General features: G+C 39.2%; 2 protein-coding genes across 2 annotated transcripts in view; one reads left to right on the top strand and one right to left on the bottom strand.

Annotated features, from left to right (window-relative positions):
- MTMR7 (myotubularin related protein 7) overlaps positions 1 to 22,453 on the top strand; it is a 91,710-nt gene that overhangs the window by 36,358 nt on the left and 32,899 nt on the right. The window contains exons 5-7 of the mRNA XM_081269195.1: positions 4,801 to 4,929; positions 9,921 to 10,055; positions 18,744 to 18,876. Of these exons, the coding sequence (XP_081125321.1) occupies positions 4,801 to 4,929; positions 9,921 to 10,055; positions 18,744 to 18,876 (397 nt within the window). The remainder of the gene's footprint in view (positions 1 to 4,800; positions 4,930 to 9,920; positions 10,056 to 18,743; positions 18,877 to 22,453) is intronic.
- VPS37A (VPS37A subunit of ESCRT-I) overlaps positions 20,624 to 22,453 on the bottom strand; it is a 74,104-nt gene continuing 72,274 nt past the window's right edge. The window contains exon 15 of the transcript XR_014019127.1: positions 20,624 to 21,035. The gene's annotated coding sequence lies outside the window, so the exon portion shown is untranslated. The remainder of the gene's footprint in view (positions 21,036 to 22,453) is intronic.

Here is a 22,453-nt window from a genome sequence, read left to right as displayed (position 1 = left end):
TGTTGTTTATATCTGCCCCAATGCCTAAAAATATAGTAAGTACTCAGCAAAAGCTTATTGAATGGGGCGAAAGAATTACCAAGAAAATTCCTCAGGGTAGGACAACACAGAGACATTCGGGCACTCCCAGCAGGCTAATTTATTTAGTGGAAGGAAAAGAAAATTGTTTTCCTTATTTATTAAAAGCTAAAATGATTAACTTTCTAATCTATTTTCATAATTAACTAAGGCACAATCAGAAGAAACATAAAAGATTCAGGAAAAAAATCTTCAGAAAAAAAGCTTTTTTTACATTTATGACCTTTTCCTATTCTCTCTGAATTTTCTTTCTTGATTTTCAAAACCAGACAAAATTGTGGGAGGCTTATTGAGGTTAATGGTGGCTTATATTTCCACCATATTTAAAATCTCATTTGTGCTATAATGTGGTACATGATTCATTACTAGAATTTGGACTGCAGCTCTGAGTCTGTAGTATAAGTGACAATTTACCACAATTTTTTTTTATTGTGGTTAAAAAATACGTAACATACAGTGTGCCATATTAACCATTTTAAGTATATGGTTTGGTAATGCTCAATATATTCACATTGTTGCTAGCTTATCTCTACAATAAATCAGCTTACAAAAATGAAATTCTGTGCCCATTAAGCATTGGCAACCATCATTCTACTTCTGTTTCTATGAATTTGATGATTTTATATAACCTCACATCAGTGGAATCATACAATATTGTCTCTAGAGTGGCATAGGAAACTTAACATAATGTCCTCAAGGTTAATCTGTTATAGCATGTGACAGAATTTCCTGCTTTTTAAAAAAGCCTGAATAATATTCCATTAAAGATCTCCATATGTTGTTTATCCATTCCTTAGATGATGGACATTTGCTTTGCTTTCACCTCTTGGTTGTTATGAATAATGCTGCTGTCAACATGGTTGTACAAACATCCCTTTGACACTCTGCTTTAAGTCTTTTGTTTATTTACCCACAAGTGGGATTGCTGGATCGTATGCTAATTCTATTTTTAAAAATTTGAGGAAACTTCCTACAGTTTTCCATAGTAGTTGCACTTTTTAACAGTCCATCAACAGTGGGTTCCAGTTTTTCCTCCATCCTTGCTAACCCTTGTTATTTTCTGTTTTACTCTAAATGGTGACAACCCTAACAATTATGTATATCTTCTTTGGAGAAATGTCTATTCAAGCCTTTTGCCCATTTTTAATCAGGTCATTGGACTTTGTTGTTGAATTGTAGGGGTTCTTTCTATGTTCTGGGTAATAATATAGGAGATACATGATATGCAAAAATTTTCTCCAGTTCCATAGGTTGCCTTTACATTGTTTTGATTATGTACTTAGACCCACATTTTTAAGTTTGATGTGTTCCCATCTGTCCCATTTCCCATTGATCTTATTTCTTTTTTATTGTCTTTTTTGGTTTCTTTTGGTATCATATGTAAGAAATCAATGCCAAGCCCCATGCAATACAGCTTTTCCCTTATGTCGTGTGTGTGTGTGTGTGTGTATGTGTGTGTGTGTGTGTGTGTGTGTGTGTGTGTGTGTAGTATTGGGGATTGAACCCAGGGGCTCTCTACCTCAGAACTATATTACTAGCTACTTTTAGTTTTTGAGACAGCATCTCACTAAATTGCCAAGGCTGACTTCAAACTTACAATCCTCCTGCAATAGCCTTTTAAGAAGCTGGAATTACAGTTGTGCATCACCATATAAAGCCCCTGAATTACTTTTACAGGAGCATTATAAATTTTTATCTTACATTTAGGTCTTTAATCCATTTTGAGTTAATTTTTGAATATGGCATAAGGTAAGGGTCTGCCTTCAATTTTTTTTTTTTTTGTATGTATGTATCTAGTTTTTCCAGCACGATTTGCGATTTGTTAAGAGGCTGTCTTTTTCCTAGAGTGGGCTTGACAACCTTACTGAGGGTCACTGGAATATGTGTGTGTGTGTGTGTGTGTGTGTGTGTGTGTGTGTGATGGTTTGTTTTTGAGTTCTTTATCCCATTGATTTATTTGTCTGTGTTTAGGCCAGTATCACTGTTTGATTATTATAAAATATATGTGATTTTGGAATATACTTTGAAATTATGAAGTATGAGTCATCCAACTTTGTTCTTTTTAAAATTATTTTGGCTATATGGAGTCCTTTGAGAATTCATACATATTTTTCGATGAATTTTTCTACTTTTGCAAAAAACACTCTTGGGATTTTGATAGGGATTGCCTCAAATCTGTGGGTTGCTTTGGGTAGTATGGACATCCTAACTGTATTAAGTCTTCTCATCCACAAACATAGGATGCCTTTCCATTTATTTGTGTCCTCTTCAGTTTTTTCCATCAGTGTTTTGTAATTTTCAATGTAGGATTTTTACACTAATTTGCACTCATGAGCGCTGTCTACTTTGATGAAAGCAGGATGAATTTCTTTTCTTCAGCTCTATGAGAAGTTGTATTTTTTAACTGGCACTGAGTCTGAGTTTTTTCAAAGGTGTTTTAACTTGTTAGAGCTCCCCATGAGAAACTCATCAGAAAGCTCTGTATGTACCATGGAGTTTTTCTCCTGAGACCCAGTGCTCTGGGGAAAGGAGGAAACTTTGTAACTGGTTATCATCTTCCTAGGGGGAGATCCTGCCAGCCAGTGCAAGCCCTGCTATTGACTGGGCTCAGGTTCTTAAGTTCTTGGCCTTTGCACACACTAAGCTGTGAAGGTCTACATTTTTCTGTCTTGGAGAGTGAGAGGTCTGATAGTCTGAGGGCAGGGGTCTGTCCTTTCTGGTGCCCAGGTGAACAAAGAAGACAGTGCACTCATAGACAATAATATGGTCCTTAAGTTGGATTGAGAGTGTCAAGGAGAGTGGGCTCCGGATGTTTATCTTCTTTCTTGGTCTCATTCCATCTGTGGTGCACCCAGGGCCATGACCTGAGCCAACCTGGGCATTTTCTGGCTTTGGGAGACCCGTCAAAGGACCTGGGAGGAACTCAAATTTTTTTACTCACCTCTTGATATTCAGAAGCAATATTGAATAAGTATGCTGAGAACTATTGCCTACCACTTAATCTTTCATTTAGTCATAAAATTTTGCAATTCCTTACTGTTGTTGTAAGGAAGAAAGTAGGTAGTCCCCAATTTAGTGAAAAACCTACTTATTTCTTTTTTAAAAACTCTTATTTTAAGAAAATGTCTGTCTGGTGCAATGACTGCATGTCTTTTGAACCTCAGACAAGCAGGAGTGGTCTATGTAGTAATGATCTAGTAGACTGACTTCAGGCGGCTTTAGACACTGGGTTGGCATGGGGACAGAAGTCCGTGTCTTGCAGCAGTCATTCTAGCTGTCCCAGTCCAAGTAGGCTTGGCCATCTGTTCTTGGTACAGGAGTTTCCTCCAGAGTGCTGGTGCCAGAGCCCACAGTAAACTCTTTGGTAATCTTTCCTAAAATGTCTTTGGGGGAATCCGAAAATTATGCTTTGGGCCTGTGGACATTCCCTTTTTGGTCTTTTTATCTCCTGCTCTCTGTTGTCCATCAGTCTGGTAATGAAGATGGTAAAGGCAGGCAAGGGAGGGCAGCATGATGAAACAATTTGGAAGAGCTTAGGAGACTTGGATCTCACATGTGGTTGGCTTGCACTCCCTTTAGTTCCATCTTCCAGAGTGGTAAGGGTGGGTGGAGATGGACAGAGGATCTGCAGATAAAGTATTTCCCCATTGCTCTACCTACTTGAGAACTCTTGATTTGCCTAGGAAGGAAATAAACAGCTGCTTGATGAAGCCCAAGAAACTGCAATTGACACATTGCAGAAAGATTGATGGACTGATGCAAAAGCAAAACACGTGTTGAACGCTTGCTCCCACTGGAGTTCCTTTCAGCTGTGACAGTTTATAAAGTACTTTGTCACGAGTGCTATCTGATTTGATCCTTTTATCAACCCCTCGAGATATTATTGCTGCAGTGTTGGGTTTAGAGATTAGAAAACTAAAGTGCTAGTCTGGCTTCTCCAAGGTCATAAAGTTGCTAAATCAGAACCAGGTGCTGAAGCAAATTACAAAATCCTTCTAAGGTATGAGAGTTTCCACTGTGATGATTCCTGCCAGAAAGAGTAAATCATTTCTTACCACTTACAAATCAACACTTATAAAAATCAAATATAAATAAAGCTGTGTATTGTGTGGTAATGAGTGGCAATATTAGGAAATCAGATTCAGAAGTCTATATGAACTGGAGGATCAGAGAGGAGGCTCCCTGGAACTTTGGTTTGGCTCTGGAAGAATCGATGAGATTTGAGAAAGCAGGACAGGAGTATCCAGGGAGGGCAAAGGAATGCGAGCCTTTGTGCCAGGGACACAAACGTAATCTGATGACAGCTACTGCGCTTGTATTTTAGGAAAATTGTCCCCAGTGTCAGGCAGTCTTTCAATCAAATACTATTGGCTTAAGTTTTCTCAGCTGTTAGGAGGCAAAAATTACAATTTGTCACTTTGTAATGGACAGAATGCTCAATTTTTACTGGACTGCTTCACAAACAGGGTCCCAGGAGAACAGGGACAGTGTAGAAGGACAGGATGCTCAGGGGTGTCTTGTTTATTGTCAGAGTCATCACAAAGAATCAGTGACACTTTATTTCTTGGAAGTGTTTTGGTTTTCTCAAAAGAGCTTCCTCTGTAACTTAGTTGAAAAAACTTAACATATGCCACCTACAAGTATGGTGAAGTGGAATTTCTGGTGGCAGTTACAAAAGATTACTCAATTGTCTAAAAATCCTTCTGTATTTTCTGGTGATAGGTCTGTGACTCTTACCCGACTGAACTGTATGTTCCCAAATCAGCCACGGCACACATCATCGTAGGGAGTTCCAAATTCCGGAGTAGACGGCGATTTCCTGCCCTTTCTTACTACTATAAAGATAACCACGTAAGTCTCGAGGCATGCTTTTGTTTCACACGTTGCTTTTCTGTTTTATCATCACCAGACCTTTTTCTAGCTGCCCTCTGTTCACAGTGTGTTTGAATTCTTTAGAGGTATGTGGCTTTTCCTGCGTTTGGCATAACTCAGTGCGACTATGCTAAGACCTTCATCTCATATAGAAGTGGACCTCTGTGTTTATTTGACAATAAAGTAATGGGTTGGATTCAGACAGTACCTGAGCTTGATCTTCCATGATTCCTGCACTCCTCTAAGCAGTCCTCTTGAGAGACTCTGCCTGTTCCAGTGCTGGAGGGCCTTTGCATATTGATGTTAGAAGAGACCCTGAAGTCTGCGACACATTCTTTTCTTTTTCTTTCCATCCCCCTTTTAATGACCATGTTCCTCTGAGTATCCCCACTCTGAGAAATCTTCTGGCTGTCATTGTTCATCAAAACCCACACATGGAACAGGCCATCTTCCATAAAAAGTTAGTGGATACAAATTCTATAAGTGTACTGATCTTTCTCTCTTGTGATTTTGACCTTTTAAGTTTAAGACTATGTTTCCCCCCCAGCAATAGAACGTTGTGCTTGTAAACAAGAATAACACTTTTATAGTTAAAATACTGGAATGCACCCTCCCCGGGGGGGGGGGGTGGTGGCTATTACTAAAGGGACATTTTGATGGTAAGATGATTTGGCTAACGTTGGGCAGTGGGAATTGGTGGTTAGATGACTGGGTTAGGTAGAGCCTCATGGACTTCCTTTGGAATCAGATCTAACCCTGCTCATTTTATGAACCTTTTGAGGGTCCTTTGATATAAATGCCCCTGCTGCTGGTTCCTAATTCCCTTTGGATCCAGTGTTGCCATACACAGTGTTGTAATCATGTCCTACACACCTGTTGGTGAATCTAGGGTGGCTTAGAGTGATGGGATGGCCAAACTCATGATGCTTCACAATGGACATAGTAGATCCACAGCAGCTTGAGGTCACATGGACTCAATGCCCAGGAGGAGGGTACCACATGCCACAAATATCCACATGGGGGTTGCATTGGGGTTCAATGGACAAGCAAGGTCAGGGAGAGGCAGGCTTTGTAGCATCAACATGGTGAGGTCACCCCAGGCTTATTTGAATAATTCTGTGGTCTTCTGGGAAACTGAAACACCATACTCGGGGATGAACAGCAGCTGCCCCTACCCTGCTAGATAAGGAGAATTGTTCATCCATAGAAGCAGAGTGTTGAGGGGAGCTTGCTTTGGGGACCTCTCAGTTTCACCAGATGTCAAGGCAACCCATAAGGTTAATTTTAGGGCTTATGCCACACCTGGGCTAGGTAGAGTCTCATGGACTCCCTTTGGAATCAAATCGCTTTGCAGATCACAGATAGAGATGTATAAGTGTTCACAATTTTGTGCATGTTTGTAATCAAGAGCTCTCAGAATTGGTACATTCTTTCTTCTATTATATTATCTTTAAAAAAAGAGAGGTGTTTGCTTTAAACTGTGCACCACATGGTTTTCTAAATTCCCAGCATAAATTTCTGGGACACACAACTCTTGAAGATTTCTAATGGACGTTTCCTTAAGAAAAACACAGCTTTTCTTTTTATCACTAATATTCATTGAAACCTCTTATATGATAGGCACAATTCTAGGAGCATTATAGTGTTATATACTTTATCACACACTTTGGTTTTAATCTTATTACTATTTTATAGATGCGAGAATTAAGATTTAGAAAAGATACATAAATTACCCAAGGTCATATAGTAAGTGAGACTAAAACTAGGATTAAAAGCCAGATCTTCTTGAATGCTGCTCTTGATGCTGTATTAGGCCATCTGGCTTATTTTTCTGCTGGGGGTGCTACTTTGGGGTAAGAATTTAGGATCAGGAAACATTGTCTGGATGAAAATCATGGTTTTACTAATTACTAACTGTGTGATCTTGAACAAGTTCCTTAACCTCTGTGTGCTTTCATCACTTCATCTATAAATAATAAAAGCTCTTACTATATATGATAATTAGAAGATCAAATAAAATACGCGAAGTTCTTTTTTTCTTTTTTTTAATTAATTTATTTTTTAAATACACAACAACAGTGGAATTTATTACAATCTATTACGCATATAGAACACAATTTTTCGTATCTCTGTATATAAAGTATGTTCGTGCCAATTTATGCCACTATACATGTACTCTTTATTTTGCATTACAATTCTTAATACACATATATACCACAATTTTTTATATCTCTGTTTGTATATAAGGTATGTTGGCACCAAATTCAAAGTGAAGTTCTTAAACATGTGCCTGCCACATATGCACTCAAAACATGTAGATTTTAATGATTAGTAGCTTTGTAAATAAGCAGCTTTCCTGATAATACCACTGGGGATGTTTTAACCTCTGTTCTCAGGACCTTGACACCTGTAGGAAGTGCTGCCAGGGACTAGTAATACTTTCTTAACCTCTCGATTATCTAGAGTGTTTATAGGATACGAAGACACACTCAGAGACCACTCACTGTTTGGTACAAAATTGAAAACTGCATGTGAGGAATCCCTGAGTCAATGAGGAATTCTTTTTGGAGCACATCATAGGTCCAGAAAATGACCCACAAAACACTAGCATGAAGTCCATTTAACATGTCTGGTATAATATATTAGCCACATTTCATAGTATAACTGTTCCGATTAACGCCTCATTTAAATCTAGCTTCTCTGCCCCAGAAGGTAATTGGTAACTGTTGTTGTCACTAATTTGCTTCACTTCATGGCTGGAATCTTACTGGCTTAGTGAGTTTAGGTGTGTGCTTCACAGACCAATTCGTATATCTAGAGGAGGTCCCTTCCCTTACTCTTCTAATAGAATCTAACAGGTTGCCTGGTGCTAGCCGTCCTCAACTAATATTTCTTTAACCCAGATAAAATATCTTGTGAAGCCAACTCAGAATTATTCACTCTCCAGTCAGAATTCCTTCAGAGCAGGGTGGCAGACTCTGACCCCATAAAGACCACTACTGAAAGGAAGCCGGACCCCAGGCCAAGCCATCTATGGTGATTTGTTGGTCCTTTGCTCCCCAGTGTCCTTTGGTCTCTCTTTGCCTTGCTTCTGGGTCTTTCCCTGGTTTGCTGTCCTCTTCTCCCATGTTCAGACCCTCTGGTCCCCCTCCTCTCCCTACATTCAAGAACTAGACGTCTCTGAAGGGACTCAGCTGCCCCTTTGCTTTGTTTTCCATTTTCCATGCACTGCCCTCCTGAATTCTGAGTGTAGCTCCAGGTCCTGATTTCCTTGAACCACATCAATAATGGCCTTCTTCTACTTCAGAATGGAACTGGCATCCTCAGATGTCTATATGTCTAGCCAGTCTATGATTCTTGATGTTTATGACTAGTGAGAAATGTCCCCACCTGCTCCACTGAGGGGCACCGATGCCCACATTATTCTGGGGAAATGCAAGCCCTTACCAAGTTATCTTGAGTTGGGCTTTAGGAACTGGGAAGCTAGAAATTGGACCCAGAGAGGGCACCTTCTCATGAGTGGAGCCCTATTATCAAGCCAGTTGGGCAGGAAATGACATATGGAGACTATTTCCCACAAGGGGTTCCCCCTCTCGGTCTGTCTGGAGGGATTCACTTCTCACCAACCATGACTACTGCCTCCTCCTACCCAAGGGAATTGAAGACTTAAGGTAGATTCTTTGAGTCATTCATGCATTTTGTTGGGGGATTTATATATTTAATTTAAACATTAAAGCAAAGTTTAAATCTACAAAAAGATACTTTACTAAAAAACTGTAGGTTTTGGGCTGAAGTTGTGGCTCAGTGGTAGAGTGACTAACATGTGTGAGGCACTGGGTTCGATTCTTAGTACCATATATAAATAAATAAAATAAAGGTCTATTATCAACTAAAAAATATTTTTTAGGTAAAAAACCTTATGTTTTATAGCCGCAAGTTCATCTGTACTCACTTATTCACAACTCAGGGGTAGGTTTGTGTTCTTCCACATGTCATTTAACGTTGCAGTACACTGCCGTCCCTGAACGGGCAATGGTTTCAGGATCCTCCTCAGAGACCAGAGTCTGATTATACAAAAATAGCATGTTTTTGTGTATGACCTGAGTGCATCCTCCTGTGCAATATCTTCTTTAGATCATTTTAAATACTCAGTGCAATGTGAATACTTTGTAAGTAGTTATGCTATATTGTTATAATGACCAAAAAAGTCTGAACTTATTTAGTACAGGCACAATTTTTTCCTGAATATTTTGATCCACTAATGTGGGATCTATAAATATGGAAGGCTGATGTACCATGTTAGAATTGCAGGGTAAGGACAGCGCAGTAAAGAATGCAGATTGATGCCAAAAGTAGTCCCTTGATTCTAAGCACACTGGAGTCAGCACAGATTTGTGTCAAGCTGGTACCAAACCTGGCAGCAACCTGGGCTTTCATTACAGTGAAAATTTACCATTTAGAATTAGAATTGCTTTTTAGTATTGGTAATGTTTTTAAATAGGTTAGTTGAAAAAATGACCAGCAGCATAGCATTAAAAATACATGCACAAAGCTATGTGTATGCGTATGTATTTTTTTTTTTTACTGGTCTTGCCATTAGCTCTATCCTGTAAGTTTTAGAATATTTATTTTGTATTTCTGCTTTTGGCAGGAAAATGAAACAATACCAGTGAAAAGGAAAGTAGGTTATTTAAATGGCTTTAAATTTCATAATTTTGATCCTATATAAACATCTTTACACATTCCTGATATCTTACACAAAGAGTTTTTGTACTGTTTGCACATGAAGTGGTTTCTTTGACCTGAATTAAAAATTTTAAAAAATCTTGATTTCCAGAGACAGTGTTACCTTATTTTCATAAGCGGGTGTGTGGTGTAGGTGAACCAAGGGGTCTCTGTTTGGGAGATAACTCCAGAGTCTTCTGGGTGCAGTTGCCTGATGTCGCTGTGTCTCTATGGCTCTCCCACAGGCCTCCATCTGCCGGAGCAGCCAGCCCCTGTCCGGCTTTAGTGCACGGTGCCTGGAGGATGAGCAGATGCTCCAGGCCATCAGGAAAGCCAATCCAGGAAGCGACTTCATTTACGTTGTGGACACTCGGCCTAAAGTAAGTGGCACCATTCCAATGCCTCTATGCGGCTCTGCGGTGGGCAGCCAGAGTCCAGGCAGAGCTGACAGTCCACCACTGCTGGGTCTGCCCAGGGGCTGTTCCTTTTTGCATGGTCAGTACTCAAGCGCCCTGCTGCGCTGCTTTCTGAGGGCCTAAGCTCCTGAAGGGCTGAGTGTGTCAAGCACATTTTCTGTTTCCCCTGCTCCTAGCTTTGTGAGCACATTAAATGAGGCTGGCTTAGTTTTAGAAATTGCCCTCCTAAATACACCCAGGGACCATTTGATTTTTTTTCTAAAACACCTCTTTCTGCTCTGACAATATGAAGTTTACTGTGGAGCTCCAGCAGTTCAATTTTTGTGAGGCATTCAGATACACGCTTTCAAATTCTACTTGTGATGATCTATACCTATGATTTGGAAAGAGCTACAAAATATAATGTTAAGTTTAAAAAAGTCACAAAATAATATGTATACTATTATATTTATGTAAAAAACCTGTACATATGTAAAAGTATATAGAGTAAGATCTGGAAGGATAAACAGCAAGCTATTAAAATTCCATGGAGAAAGGAGGCTTTGGGGAGGTACAGAACTTTTTACTTGTCTGTTTTCTATGTACTAATCTTCTAGTTTGATGAAACTTCTAGTAGGAAATAACAGAGCAAGGGGCAGGCCAAGGTGATCTTTCACTTCCCTCCCATTCAGCTTCACATTTTTAAAAGCACAGAACTAAGTACAGTACAGTTTTCCAGTTAAGCTCCTTAGACCCAGTTTTTTCAAAATCAGTCAAAAAACAGAGTCCCCAGAGGGATATGCCAGTGAAAACAAAGAAACGAATCACCTCTAAGTACAGTGAATATATTGCATGGGGTGAGATGACAGAATGAAATGTCCTTTATTCGATATATTTCCCATTGTACTTTCTATCCAATAATGAAATACATCTGGGCCTATGACTGATGAGAGTGAAAATATACATGCAGCTCTTTCTCTCCATGTGGGTGTGGAAAGGAAAGGAGTCTAGCACATACCATTAAACAAGAGTAGGATATAATCCCACTTGGAAATAAAAAAAACTGAGGGGGGAAGTGTATATCAAAACCTGTAGTTGGTAAGAGGTGAATGTTAAGATTTTTTTTTTTACTTTTTAAATTACTGTTGGGAAAAAAAAATTACTGTCGGAGTTCTTTTCATCATAAAAAGGCTTTAAGAGCATAAGGACCTTCAATGTTATAGAATTACAATATGACCAGCAATTCCATTCCTAGATATATACCTAAGAGAAACAAAAACATGTCCACATAAAATCAGTATTTGAATGTTTATTCATTATTAATAAGAGCCTAAAAAAGTGGAAATAAATATTCACTAAAATATAAATTCACTGAGAATGGATTTATAAAATGTGGTATATCCATTCAGTGGAATATTATTCAGCTATAAAAGGGGTGAAGTACTGATACACTGCAATATGATGAACCTTGAAAATGCTATGTTAAGTGAAAGAAGTTTATGCCAAAAGACACCCAACTGGGAGATTCCTTTTATATAAAATGTCCCAGGCAGATTCATAGTGATAGAAAATAAACTGATTATTGCCTTGGCTGGGGGGATGGGAGGAAATGGTGTGTGAGGGGGGCAACTGCTAATGTGTAGAAGACTGTTCTTTGAGGTGATGGAAATGTTCTAAAATTAGATTATGGTGATGGTTGCGCAACTATGTGACTATACCAAATACCATTGAGTTGCACTTTCAATGGGTGAATTGAATGGCATGTGAATTATGTCAGTGAAGTTGTTAAGAAATGAACATAAAGGGGCTGGGTATAGCTCAGTGGAGAATACTTGCTTAGCACCCACAAAGCCCTGGGTTCAATCCCTAGTACCAGCTGGCGGTGGTGGGGAACACAAGAAAATAAAAAGAGCATCAAAAAAAGAACAGAAAAGTAGGACCCACAGCTTCAGTCACTCAAAGAATACATTATTAAAAATAGGTATTTATAGATAGTCTGTACTCAGTGGCAATTTGAGAAAAAAAATGAGAATGGGATACAATCTTTTTATGGATACTCAGACCTTGGTAATTTTCACTGCTTCTCTGAGCCTCATTTTAAAAAATATTGTGATTAATTTCCTCCATCACTTAATGTAATGTTTTCCTCATGTAATGTCAGTGTTCTCCTCAGGCCCTTGGCCTCAGAACAGTCCATTCTGTTTCTGATCAGAGTGTGCTATGGAATAGCCGTGTGGAGTAGTAAGGGTGGAGTTGTTCTCAGATGCCAGATTAGCAAGTCAATCGTGGAAACCAGCGATGAAACATGCTACGGCCAGGTCATAGTCACATTCTAGTAGATTACACATCCAGATCCCTTCCTTTTAGATACACTCTCAAAGCACAACACATAGGCAAAAGCTTCAAACTAGAAACAAAAATAGCTTTTCAGCTTAACGATTTTCACTTGATAGTTGCCAGAAAAATCTCTGACTTGTACTGTTCTCCTTCAGTTTGTGACCTTCTCTCTGACTCACGCTTTAACCCCTTCCTGCAAATGCTGACTGCCTTCCCTAAGTAAAGTGGAGGTCTTCTGGATTTCCTAGTAGTTACAGAGGATGAATGAATGAATGCCTGCTTCTTCGACACACATACTGAAGAAAAGACCAGGGCTTTAACTGAGTAGAGACTGGAAAGCCCTTTTCCTATCCTGTTTTTCCATCTTCAAATAAAGGCAGACAGATTCACCTGCTAATTTAAGAGCCAGTGATCCAAGTTTGCACTGTGTTATGTAAGCCTTCCCTAGAATGTAGCAGCTGTAGGGCCGGGCATATTCCAGATTTAAAACAAATTAATCCAAAGGATTTGAATCGAAGGGTATATTTAGCACTTAGTGTGTTTACTCTAAGAGATAAGTGGTTCAACACTGATCCATTAAAGAAAATTGGTGGCCCTCTTCTCGTATTTATCCCTGCACACACACTTCACATGATTTTTAAACTGTTTGCTTCATGCTTTCATTATTTTAGAGATCGTGTATGTTGATTTTTGTTCCAGAGTGTGTTAGGCTCCCTTGGTAGCCGGGAGACTGAGCTCATGTTAGTCATAGAAGGTGTGGACAGTGGCAAACCTGGTACTTCCTAAAGTTGCTTACAGGTTTGATTAAAAAGAGAAAGGCTTTGGAGGCAGCCTGAAGGAGTCAGGTCCTTTGGGCAAGGCTAGCCCCATAGGACAGCCTCCAGAGCAGCTTGTTCAGGTGAAAGCCTTCTAAACTGCATATTGACAATACAATCATGGGAGGCAAAGGTAGTGAAGTCCTCAAGCACATATTGAATATCTCCTCAAAAATTATGTCCTCGAGGTCACATATTACCGCTAGAGTCTGGTGCATGAGGAAAATTTGCAAAGGCGTTGATGCGGTATTTGCTGGATTGTAAAATGAGGGATAACTCATTATATCTCAACCTTGTTCATACCCTTCTCATGTTCTGGATTTTGCTGAGCTTTTAAAAACTCCAGGTGCTTTCACATTTAACATAAGAACCCTGCAAATTAGGAGATTTTTCATTTCGTAGGTAAGGGTGTAGGTCCAGATTTACCTAAGGTCACACAAAATTCAGATTGAAATCCAGGCCTGTCTGTTCATGGTGGTTTGTGGGTTTTTTGTTTTGTTTTGTTTCGCTGTGTGTGTGTGTATACGAAATCTTTCCCGGGGGAACCTCATCCCCATGTTAGGGTTCCGGAGGATTGTTACTTCTGAGCACACACCAAGTTGAAGCTGCAGACTCAGACCTGAAGAACTAACCATTGGTTCATCCAAAGTCAGGCCAAGGCCAGAGAAGCAAAAAGGTTTCTGAGCTGTACTTTGAACACCAGCCCCTGTGGAGGAAGTGCTGAGCCAGGCACTGGCTTCAGTTGGTGCTCGGCCTTTTGTCCTTGCTGCACCTCCAGAGGCTGTTTTGTGGGTGTAGCTTCCAATTTCACCTTCTCAACGATTTCCTATGGCGTGACATGATGCCACGTGGGATGTTTTTCTTTTTCTCTGGAGTTGGTGATTAGGTGGCATTATCTACTCACTGGATCTGGGAAATTCAGTTGTAAAGATTAGGATTGCCAGAAAGAGGAGAATCTAGGATCTCATTTCATAATCAGACGTACTTCGTGTTTGCTGAGGGCCATCCTGGCAGCAAGCAGAGGAAGAGAGAATGGGAGGGAGACAGGGTGTGGGAGCAGTGGAGCAGTTCACATTCCTGTTCTCTGTTAGGGCAAATTTCCTGTGAGTTGAGCTGGACATGAATTATCTTACTAGAACCTTCCTCAGAGAGCTTGCCCTTGTGGGGTATCTTCTGGCAAGGGAGGCTGAGGGAACAGGCTCACACCAAAGTGGATTTCCATGTCAGGGACATGTGAACTTCCTCTTCCAAGATATGCCCTAGCAGATTCACAGAGATGGTCATTTAGTGTGATCCAGGAAACAGAGACAGAATCACAACCTTGCCTAGCTTTGCAAAGAGCTGTTCATCACCGCTGCCCGACACTACACAGAACCGAGATGAGAGAGAGGAGGGAGGGTGTCCCAAAGCAAAGCCCTCACTGGTCCACACAGCCCAGAATGGGGGAGGGAGATTATTTGCATTATACCTGGGTTCCTATCTGAATATGTCCCTCAAGCTGTTATCTACTTACAAAGTAGGAAAGGAGGAATTTTGACCAGCTCAGTTGGAGACAGTAGTTGTAAGAAATAAAGTCTTCTCATAATTTCACATTGTGCTGCAAGTTAAGGTTCTTCACCGAACCAGTTATGGATGGAGGAAGGGAAAAGGACAATCACCAGACAAACACCAGGGCATGGCCCAGTCGTCCTCCTATGAGATCAGTGTTTGTTGTCGTTCCTCAACTATGCCAGATGAGGACCCGTTGTTACTTAGGCATAAAATGTAACTGCTGAAATCTTACACTCCAAGCCTAAGATAGTGACCAGCCTGCCCTTTAACTTGAGATCAAGATGAACTCTTGTGTTTTCAGAGGTTTGTTTGATTGAGGGTTGGGGGTGAATCTGACGCTGTTTCTTTACAGTCTTGGTGTACTCTTACTTCATTCTGTTATTCAGTTACTTATCCAGTTAATCAGTCAGTCAGTCAATCTTCACGAAGCTCCCGTTCTGTGTAGTAGGGGTATGGCCCTAAATGAGGTGCAGGGATATGACCATCAGTGAGCCTGACAGGTCTCCATGGGGCTTATGTGCTCTACTCCTCCTCTCATTCACCACTGAATGTTTCGGTGCCTGCCTGCTCCACTCTCTTCTCATTCTGGTGGATATTCTCTGTTGTGGACACTAAATAAATCTCATTTTTTTTTTTTTTCTGTTTAAGCACGCTAAGAAATTCCTCAGTCATCCTCTGCTATCTCAGTTAAAAATTTAAATTTCTTAAATGAGTCTATTTGCAGAGGACCCTAAATGCTTTTGAGCTTCTTTTGCTTCTGCTGCCATAGATGAACTTCTGCTCCACTTGGAATGGATGGCTCACTGATACTGACCTGCCCCTGTCCCTGTCCCTCTCCTCCTCTTGCTTCATCTTGAGGGTCCTCCTCTGTGCTTGAAGTCCAGCCTGAGCTTCCACTCTCATGAAACAGTAGTCCACACCCGGTTGCTCTAGACTCCAACTCCTGCTGTGTCGCTGTCTCTGTCGTTCACTTGGGGGATTGTCTGTTATCTTTTGGGACTCTGTGCTCTCCTTTCCATCGCAATTGTAAGCTCGGGACAGCAGAAGTAGATTCTTGTGCATCTTATCATTGTACTCAGTGCCTGGCACACAGTTCATTGAGAAACAACCAAGTTTCTTTTGTTTGATTTATGAGCTTCTCTGCACCCTTTATACTGTTATCATCAAACAGCATATTTTCCATATACATATATATAAATACTAGGGTAACTTTTTGAATATTTTCAAATTGTAAAACTGTGTTTCCTGCTTTGGGGTTTCAGCTTTTGTCACATTATGGTTATAGATCCTGTAAAGTAGGTGAAACTCCTGACAAAAATTACACTTGGGATGGTAGATTAAATATTGCCACCTTCTGTTCATTATGTGAAATACACACTTGCTCCCAAGATTTCCCTGTGTTTGCTCCTTTGTTTTTAAGGAAGACTACCAATCAATTCTCCCACCATCTATAATTGATGGTTTAAAAACGTGGAGGGGCTGGGGTTGTGGCTCAGAGGTAGAGCGCTCACCTTGAACATGTGAGACCTTGGATTCGATCCTCAGCACCACATAAAAAAATAAATAAGTGACATAAAACTATTGTGTCCAACTATAACTAAAAAATAAATATTAAAAAAAATGTGAACATGGAATCAATTATAGATTAAAATAATAGCAATAGTATTTTATTTCACTTTTTTGAAAGAGTGTCTCTGTGGTATGTATTGAGCAGGCTTAACTTGAATTATTCAAGAAACAGGATAAACACAAGGTTCATGTAACATAAGGATACTTGCAAGTATCTTATTAATTTGTTCTGTTTTATGAAGCTTGTTGTAAGGGATAAACCAGCAGCTCTGAAAAATGCTTATATAAAGCAGTGACATTTTATAATGCATAGTTTTAGAAGAACAATGCCTATAAGTATTTTTTTTTAAAAATCCCTTAAAATATTTAAAATTAAAAAAAATAAACATAAGTTGTCTTTCAGATACATGATTAAGGTGTTTCCTTGATTAAGCCTAAAGCCTGTTTTATTAGGGGAAAGGTGACTCTTTTTTAGACAGGGAACAGTGCCCCGAGGTACTGACATTCCTCCAATGAACTGATGCCACATGAACTGAATCATGGAGCCAGGCTGCTATTGAGATGGGAGTTCCTGGGTCTGGCATGGTAGCACATACCTGTAATTCCAGAGGCTCAGGAGGCTGAGGCAGGAGGATCATGAGTTCAAAGCAGCCTTAGCAACTTGTTGAGGCTCTAAGCAACTTAGAAAGACCCTATCTCTAAATAAAATATAAAATGGGCTAGAGGTGTGGCCCAGTGGTTAAGCACCCCTGGGTTCAATCCCCATACCAAAAAAAAAAAAAAAAAAAAAAAGGAAATGGGAGCCTGGGAGCCTCTATGGCAGTGGCTTACCCTCTGCTGTTTTATTTTTAACCTTTGATACATTTATATTTGTTATTTAAATTACAAAGTTAATGTATGTTCTTTGTAACAGTGAAGGAATACAGGAGTATCTAAGGTTTATAAATGGTGTTTCCCTGCCACTTGCCACCCTCTGTCTTTGTGCTATAATGGTTGCGGATCAGCATATTCTTCCATATATTTTATTTTGCTTAATAAATATGCATAAACATAAATGCGTATCTGTAAATTTGCTTTTATTAGAAGCAGATAATTATATGAATTACACCCTCTCACACACACTTACACACACACACACATATATATATATATATATATATATATATATATATACACACACACACATACACAAACATGTATCCTTCTTGACACTTGGTAGTAGTCTAGGGTAAAAATAAACTGTAATTTATCCAGTCATTGCCCTATTGATGAATTAATGGGTTTTAAGTTTTTCACTATTATAAAAATATTATAATAAACATTCTTAAACATTGTCATTATGTGCTGGTACTTTTGAAATTTTGTCAGATTATCAGAAGTAGGAGATCTGGGTCAAAGAATATATGTGTTTTTAATTTACTTTTTTGAAAGTATCACTTTGCATCATGCTCTTAAAAGTGACCATTTTTTTCTGATAGTGTGATCCTGGCATAGGTTCTTTCCTTGGGCTATCCCTGCTGCCCTTTGTGGGGTGAGCAGAAGAGTCAGTGAAAATGTTTCTGAAGATGTCACAGCCTGCTTAGGCCAACAGCAACAGTGGGGTATTAGCAGACGCATGTCCATCTAGAAATGGATGCATTTCCCAGTACAAGGCAGGACTTGTCCCCTTCTTCATTTTACTACATAGAGCTCAGGCAGAGAGATTTTGGACTTAATAAATTTCTTCAGAATCCATTATCAGTTTGAACTAAGAAACCTCTAACTTCTCATGTACAAAATTATGATAATGAAAGTGACAAAGGGGAGAAAAGCCCATTTATTAGGTGTCTGGATTTAAATAGTGGCTGGCAAGTGTCTGCATTCCTCTTTCGTTTTATTCAGTGATTCCTGCTCAAGGTTTAGTTGGGTATCTGGGGGATCCTTGTTGGCAGATTAGAATGAATGTGACATTTGATAGCATGTTTATTGCAGTATCATATTGGAAGGTACCATAATGAAACTTATAGAGCATTATGTTGACAGCTGTATCTGCTGATATTTTGCTAATCTGCAGGTTGTAAGATACGTTATTAAATCGGAACAACTTGGCTCCATCACAGAATTCCACATTCACTTTGGCACCTCTGACAGGAAACTGCAAGAGGCATCTCCAGGAGGGTTTATCTATAGAATGCTTCCCAGCTAAGAAAATGTTGTGCATGCCAACAAATTCATGCTGTTGAAATAAAAGCTCAGTGTGAGTCCCTGGAACTACATAGCTCAGTAGAGTGTCCCAGTGATTTATATCATATTATGTTTCTGCACATGATTTTGAATGTTTTTATGAATATCTGTAAAATGTTTTGGTTGTTTCGTGGCCTGAATATAATTGATAACTATTCTGTTTTGCTGACCACTGCAGCTTAATGCAATGGCAAATCGTGCTGCAGGGAAAGGCTATGAGAATGAAGACAATTATTCCAATATCAAGTTTCAGTTTATCGGGATAGAGAACATCCATGTCATGAGGAACAGTCTGCAGAAAATGCTGGAAGGTAATCCATTTCCCTATGCACAGCATTTAAAAAAAATAGAGCTAAATATCTTGATTCCAGAATGAAATTAGATAGTCTTTTGATTTTAAACTTTTTTCCCCCCAATGATGCTGTTTACATAGGTGTCATAAGCTTGGAAAAGTATCATGTTGCTGTGATTCTTGAAATATTCAATAGTCTCTTTTTTCCTTTAATTATTACTGTGAAGTGGTTTTGTCACTTGATTAGCAGTCGGGGACACTTCAGTGGCACTCAACATCTAAGATAAAAGTGCACAGGGATTTTTTTTTTCTTCCCCACATTAGTCAGACCCACATTCAAGGACCTTTAGAGAGAAAATGATGCTACATTTAAATCAATTCTTTAATTGCTATTTTTGTGTGGAAATCAGGTTAATAAATTGTATCTCCAACTTGCTGAGTGGCCTTTAGAAGGGCAGGTATTGGAAGTCCTTGAACTCATTTCTGAATGGCAGCAACTGCTGCAACACACACACATATACCACCCCCCAACACTAGCACATGTAGCAACAAGCACATAAAACTTGCATACACACTCTGCATGCTTTTGTGGAGAGGAAATGAAATAGATGACACATAAAACAGTTATTCATACAGCCATAACTGATCAGCAGAAAATGTGCATTTCAAGCAAAACTGGATCCTGTCTTATGCCCCTTGTGATCATAAAGACCCACGGAAGAATCTATTGCCATTGTCCACCATTTCTGACACCAGAACCAATTAAGAAGAGGAAGAGGAGGATTCAAAAGCCATGGCTTTTGCCTTGCCTCTAAATGCTATGTGTGTCCTTCCGGTGAGCACAGCTGAGTGCTAGGAAAGTGGGCTCTCGAAGTAGGAAATGTGGAGTCTGGGGTGTAGATGGATAAAGAAGGTACTGATTTTTTTTTTCTAGAAATGCACACTTGCTGTCAGTTACTTATGTAGTTCTCCATATAATTAGTAGTGAGGCCAGGGGATCTTGAGCATCTCAGACAGACCTAATGCCCATTCTCTTTTCTGGCCTCTCTAGTTTATATCAGTAATTATGAAACTTTGAGCACATCAGTTAATTTAGCTGGGTCTCTGTTACTTGCTGTAAAATGGGGGGATTGGGTTAGTAATATCTGTGGGCCTTTATTATTGCAACAGTTTGATGCTGTGATTGCAAACACTTTAAAATTGAGAATTTGAGGTCTGGGGGTATAACTCAGTGGTAGGACACTTGCCTAGTGTGTGCAAAGCCCTGGGTTCCATCCATGGCACTAGAAAGAAAATTTGGACATTTGAATGTTTAGAAGTAATCCTTCCCTTCAACTGAAAAAAGAAAGAAAAATCACAGTCCTAGAATTATCTCCATCTGGTTCTTCACATAATCTGCAGTCTCTTAGGTCACAGTGGCAATACTCTGGATATGATTATTTGAGCTTCTTACACTTCTAGAGATTTTAATGAGAAGTCTGGCTGTCTTTGATGTAAGCTTTTTACCCCTTGAAAAATTGAGCTAGCTTGATACTGTTATAGAAGGGGCAATCTTTATAGGAACTTCAGTATGAAGAACACTCATCATTGTTAGACTCATAAAAACCCTTTATGTTGATAAGTTTTACATTTTTCATTTAGTACTTTCCAAATTGGCTTTTGAGAACATCTTCTATGCAAAAAGTTGCGCACAGAAATGCTTATAACATATAAAATCGACTTCAATTTTTAAATTGGCATTTATTTGTTTCTCAGTGCTTATCCCTCTGGTCTGACTGTTTTTTCTAAAGGACAAGCAAACTGACCACATTCTGGAGGCAGCTCTCCTTTTCATAAGGGCTCATGGTATTTGTACATAACTTTTCCAGCTACGTGCAGTGCTGTAAGCAAGGACAACTTTCTGGATGCCATTCAGGGGACTTGACCAATGTTTGACTATCTGTTTTTACTGGGTAAATTATAAACCACTTGTGGAGGCTCAGCTGGTGATGAAGTGATGCAATCAGAGCCACCTGAGGAAGAGGAGGTTTCTTCTTCAAACAGCTGTCCTTGGCATCAAAGAGACGGGATGGTTTACACTGATGTGCCTGGTCCACAGGAAGAATGCATTTCACTCATGATGTTTACTTATTTTCTTCAATTTTGTCAAACCTGTTGTGGATATTCTCAGAGTAGATTCTGGACAATAGAAAAGTAAAATTATTTGCATTCTGGCTGCAAACAGCTCTGTTTGTAAGAGCTGTGAGATATTTCATCAGGAACAGAAATCTAGGACCAAGTTCACATCCCGTATAGGTTTACAATAGAGCTGATTTAACTTAGAATTATAAGTTCTAAACTAAACTATGTTTGTGGTATTCCCACCCATTAAGGAGATACAATGATGCCTTTCATAGCAGTTTGTAACTTATTGAATGTTTTTCATAGTAGTTTCTCTTTCGATCACATATAGGATGGTTTTCCTCTCCAGTGATAGAAGGACATCTGGTATTGTCTTTGGTATGGAAACAGTGAGGATACTGTTATCATCAGAGGTGGAGTTTTCCCTCTGAGGAATCCTCAGTGCTGGGGAGGGAAACAGGGAGAGGGGCACAGAGAGGTGTGCACAGAACTGCTTTCACATCTCCACTTGGTGAGGTGGTGCCGCACTGTGACGGCTCTTCCTGTCCTCTACCTTCAGGGTAGGTGGGTGCTTATGGGAAAGGTATGGCAAGGACATTGTCCACCTTTTTCAATCAACATGATATCTTTTGGATGCAACCTAGAAAATTTCACTATCTCCTCATTAGTAGTTTTGGGCCTACGTTCCACACAAATCTGAGATTGATATTGCTGTTGTGTAGCTCTTCGCAGCTGACCACTTATTTGTTGATTTATTTATTTAACTAAAAATTGAGCAACTTCTATGAATCAGGCTTCATAAATATTTTTATTTAGGTAATAACTGTATTTGATTTTCACAACAATAGTGTATAGTGCATATTATCTGTACTTTATAGATGAAGACAGTCTCTTAGAAAGGTTAAACAGCAGAAGATAATTTTTAAGAGGAAGCAGTAAGTTGAAACAAATAATCATGTAAAAAGTGTATGTAGATTTGCTCTAGAAACAAAAGAAATGTTCTTTAGTTATTAGAGCAAAGTACCACTTTTTTTACCTTTTTAAAAAATTTAAAGTATCTAGTACTAAAAAGAATGTGATGAAATTAGCACTTTATTTCTGGTATCATTTAAAAGTTGGCTTAGAGAGACATGTTTTCTTTAGAGATGTATAATTTTTTTCCCCTGATTGCCTCCTTTTAGGGACTAATCCAAAATAGAGTTTAAAAAAGTAAACACATAGACATGCAAGTATTGACAGTAGAGTTTTATTTATAATAGTAGTATAGTGGAAGCAACAGCAGTTGACTGCTTAAATAAGTTTGCTCTACCTTCTTGATAGAAGATTTGGCATCTGTTAAAAATAATAAATATGAATAATATGTGTACTAATATAGGAGAATGGGTATAATGTAAGTTAAAAATCTAGGCCGTGGATTTTATATGTACTTCTGTTCACTACAGTAAGTCATATGTATGAAGTAAGATTAGGAGAAT

Source organism: Spermophilus citellus (genome assembly GCF_964194105.1).
Source record: "Spermophilus citellus genome assembly, chromosome: 16".
Taxonomy (NCBI): domain Eukaryota; kingdom Metazoa; phylum Chordata; class Mammalia; order Rodentia; family Sciuridae; genus Spermophilus; species Spermophilus citellus.
The sequence above is the reverse complement of the archived record's forward strand: the minus strand, read 5'-3'. Positions and strand labels throughout refer to the sequence as shown.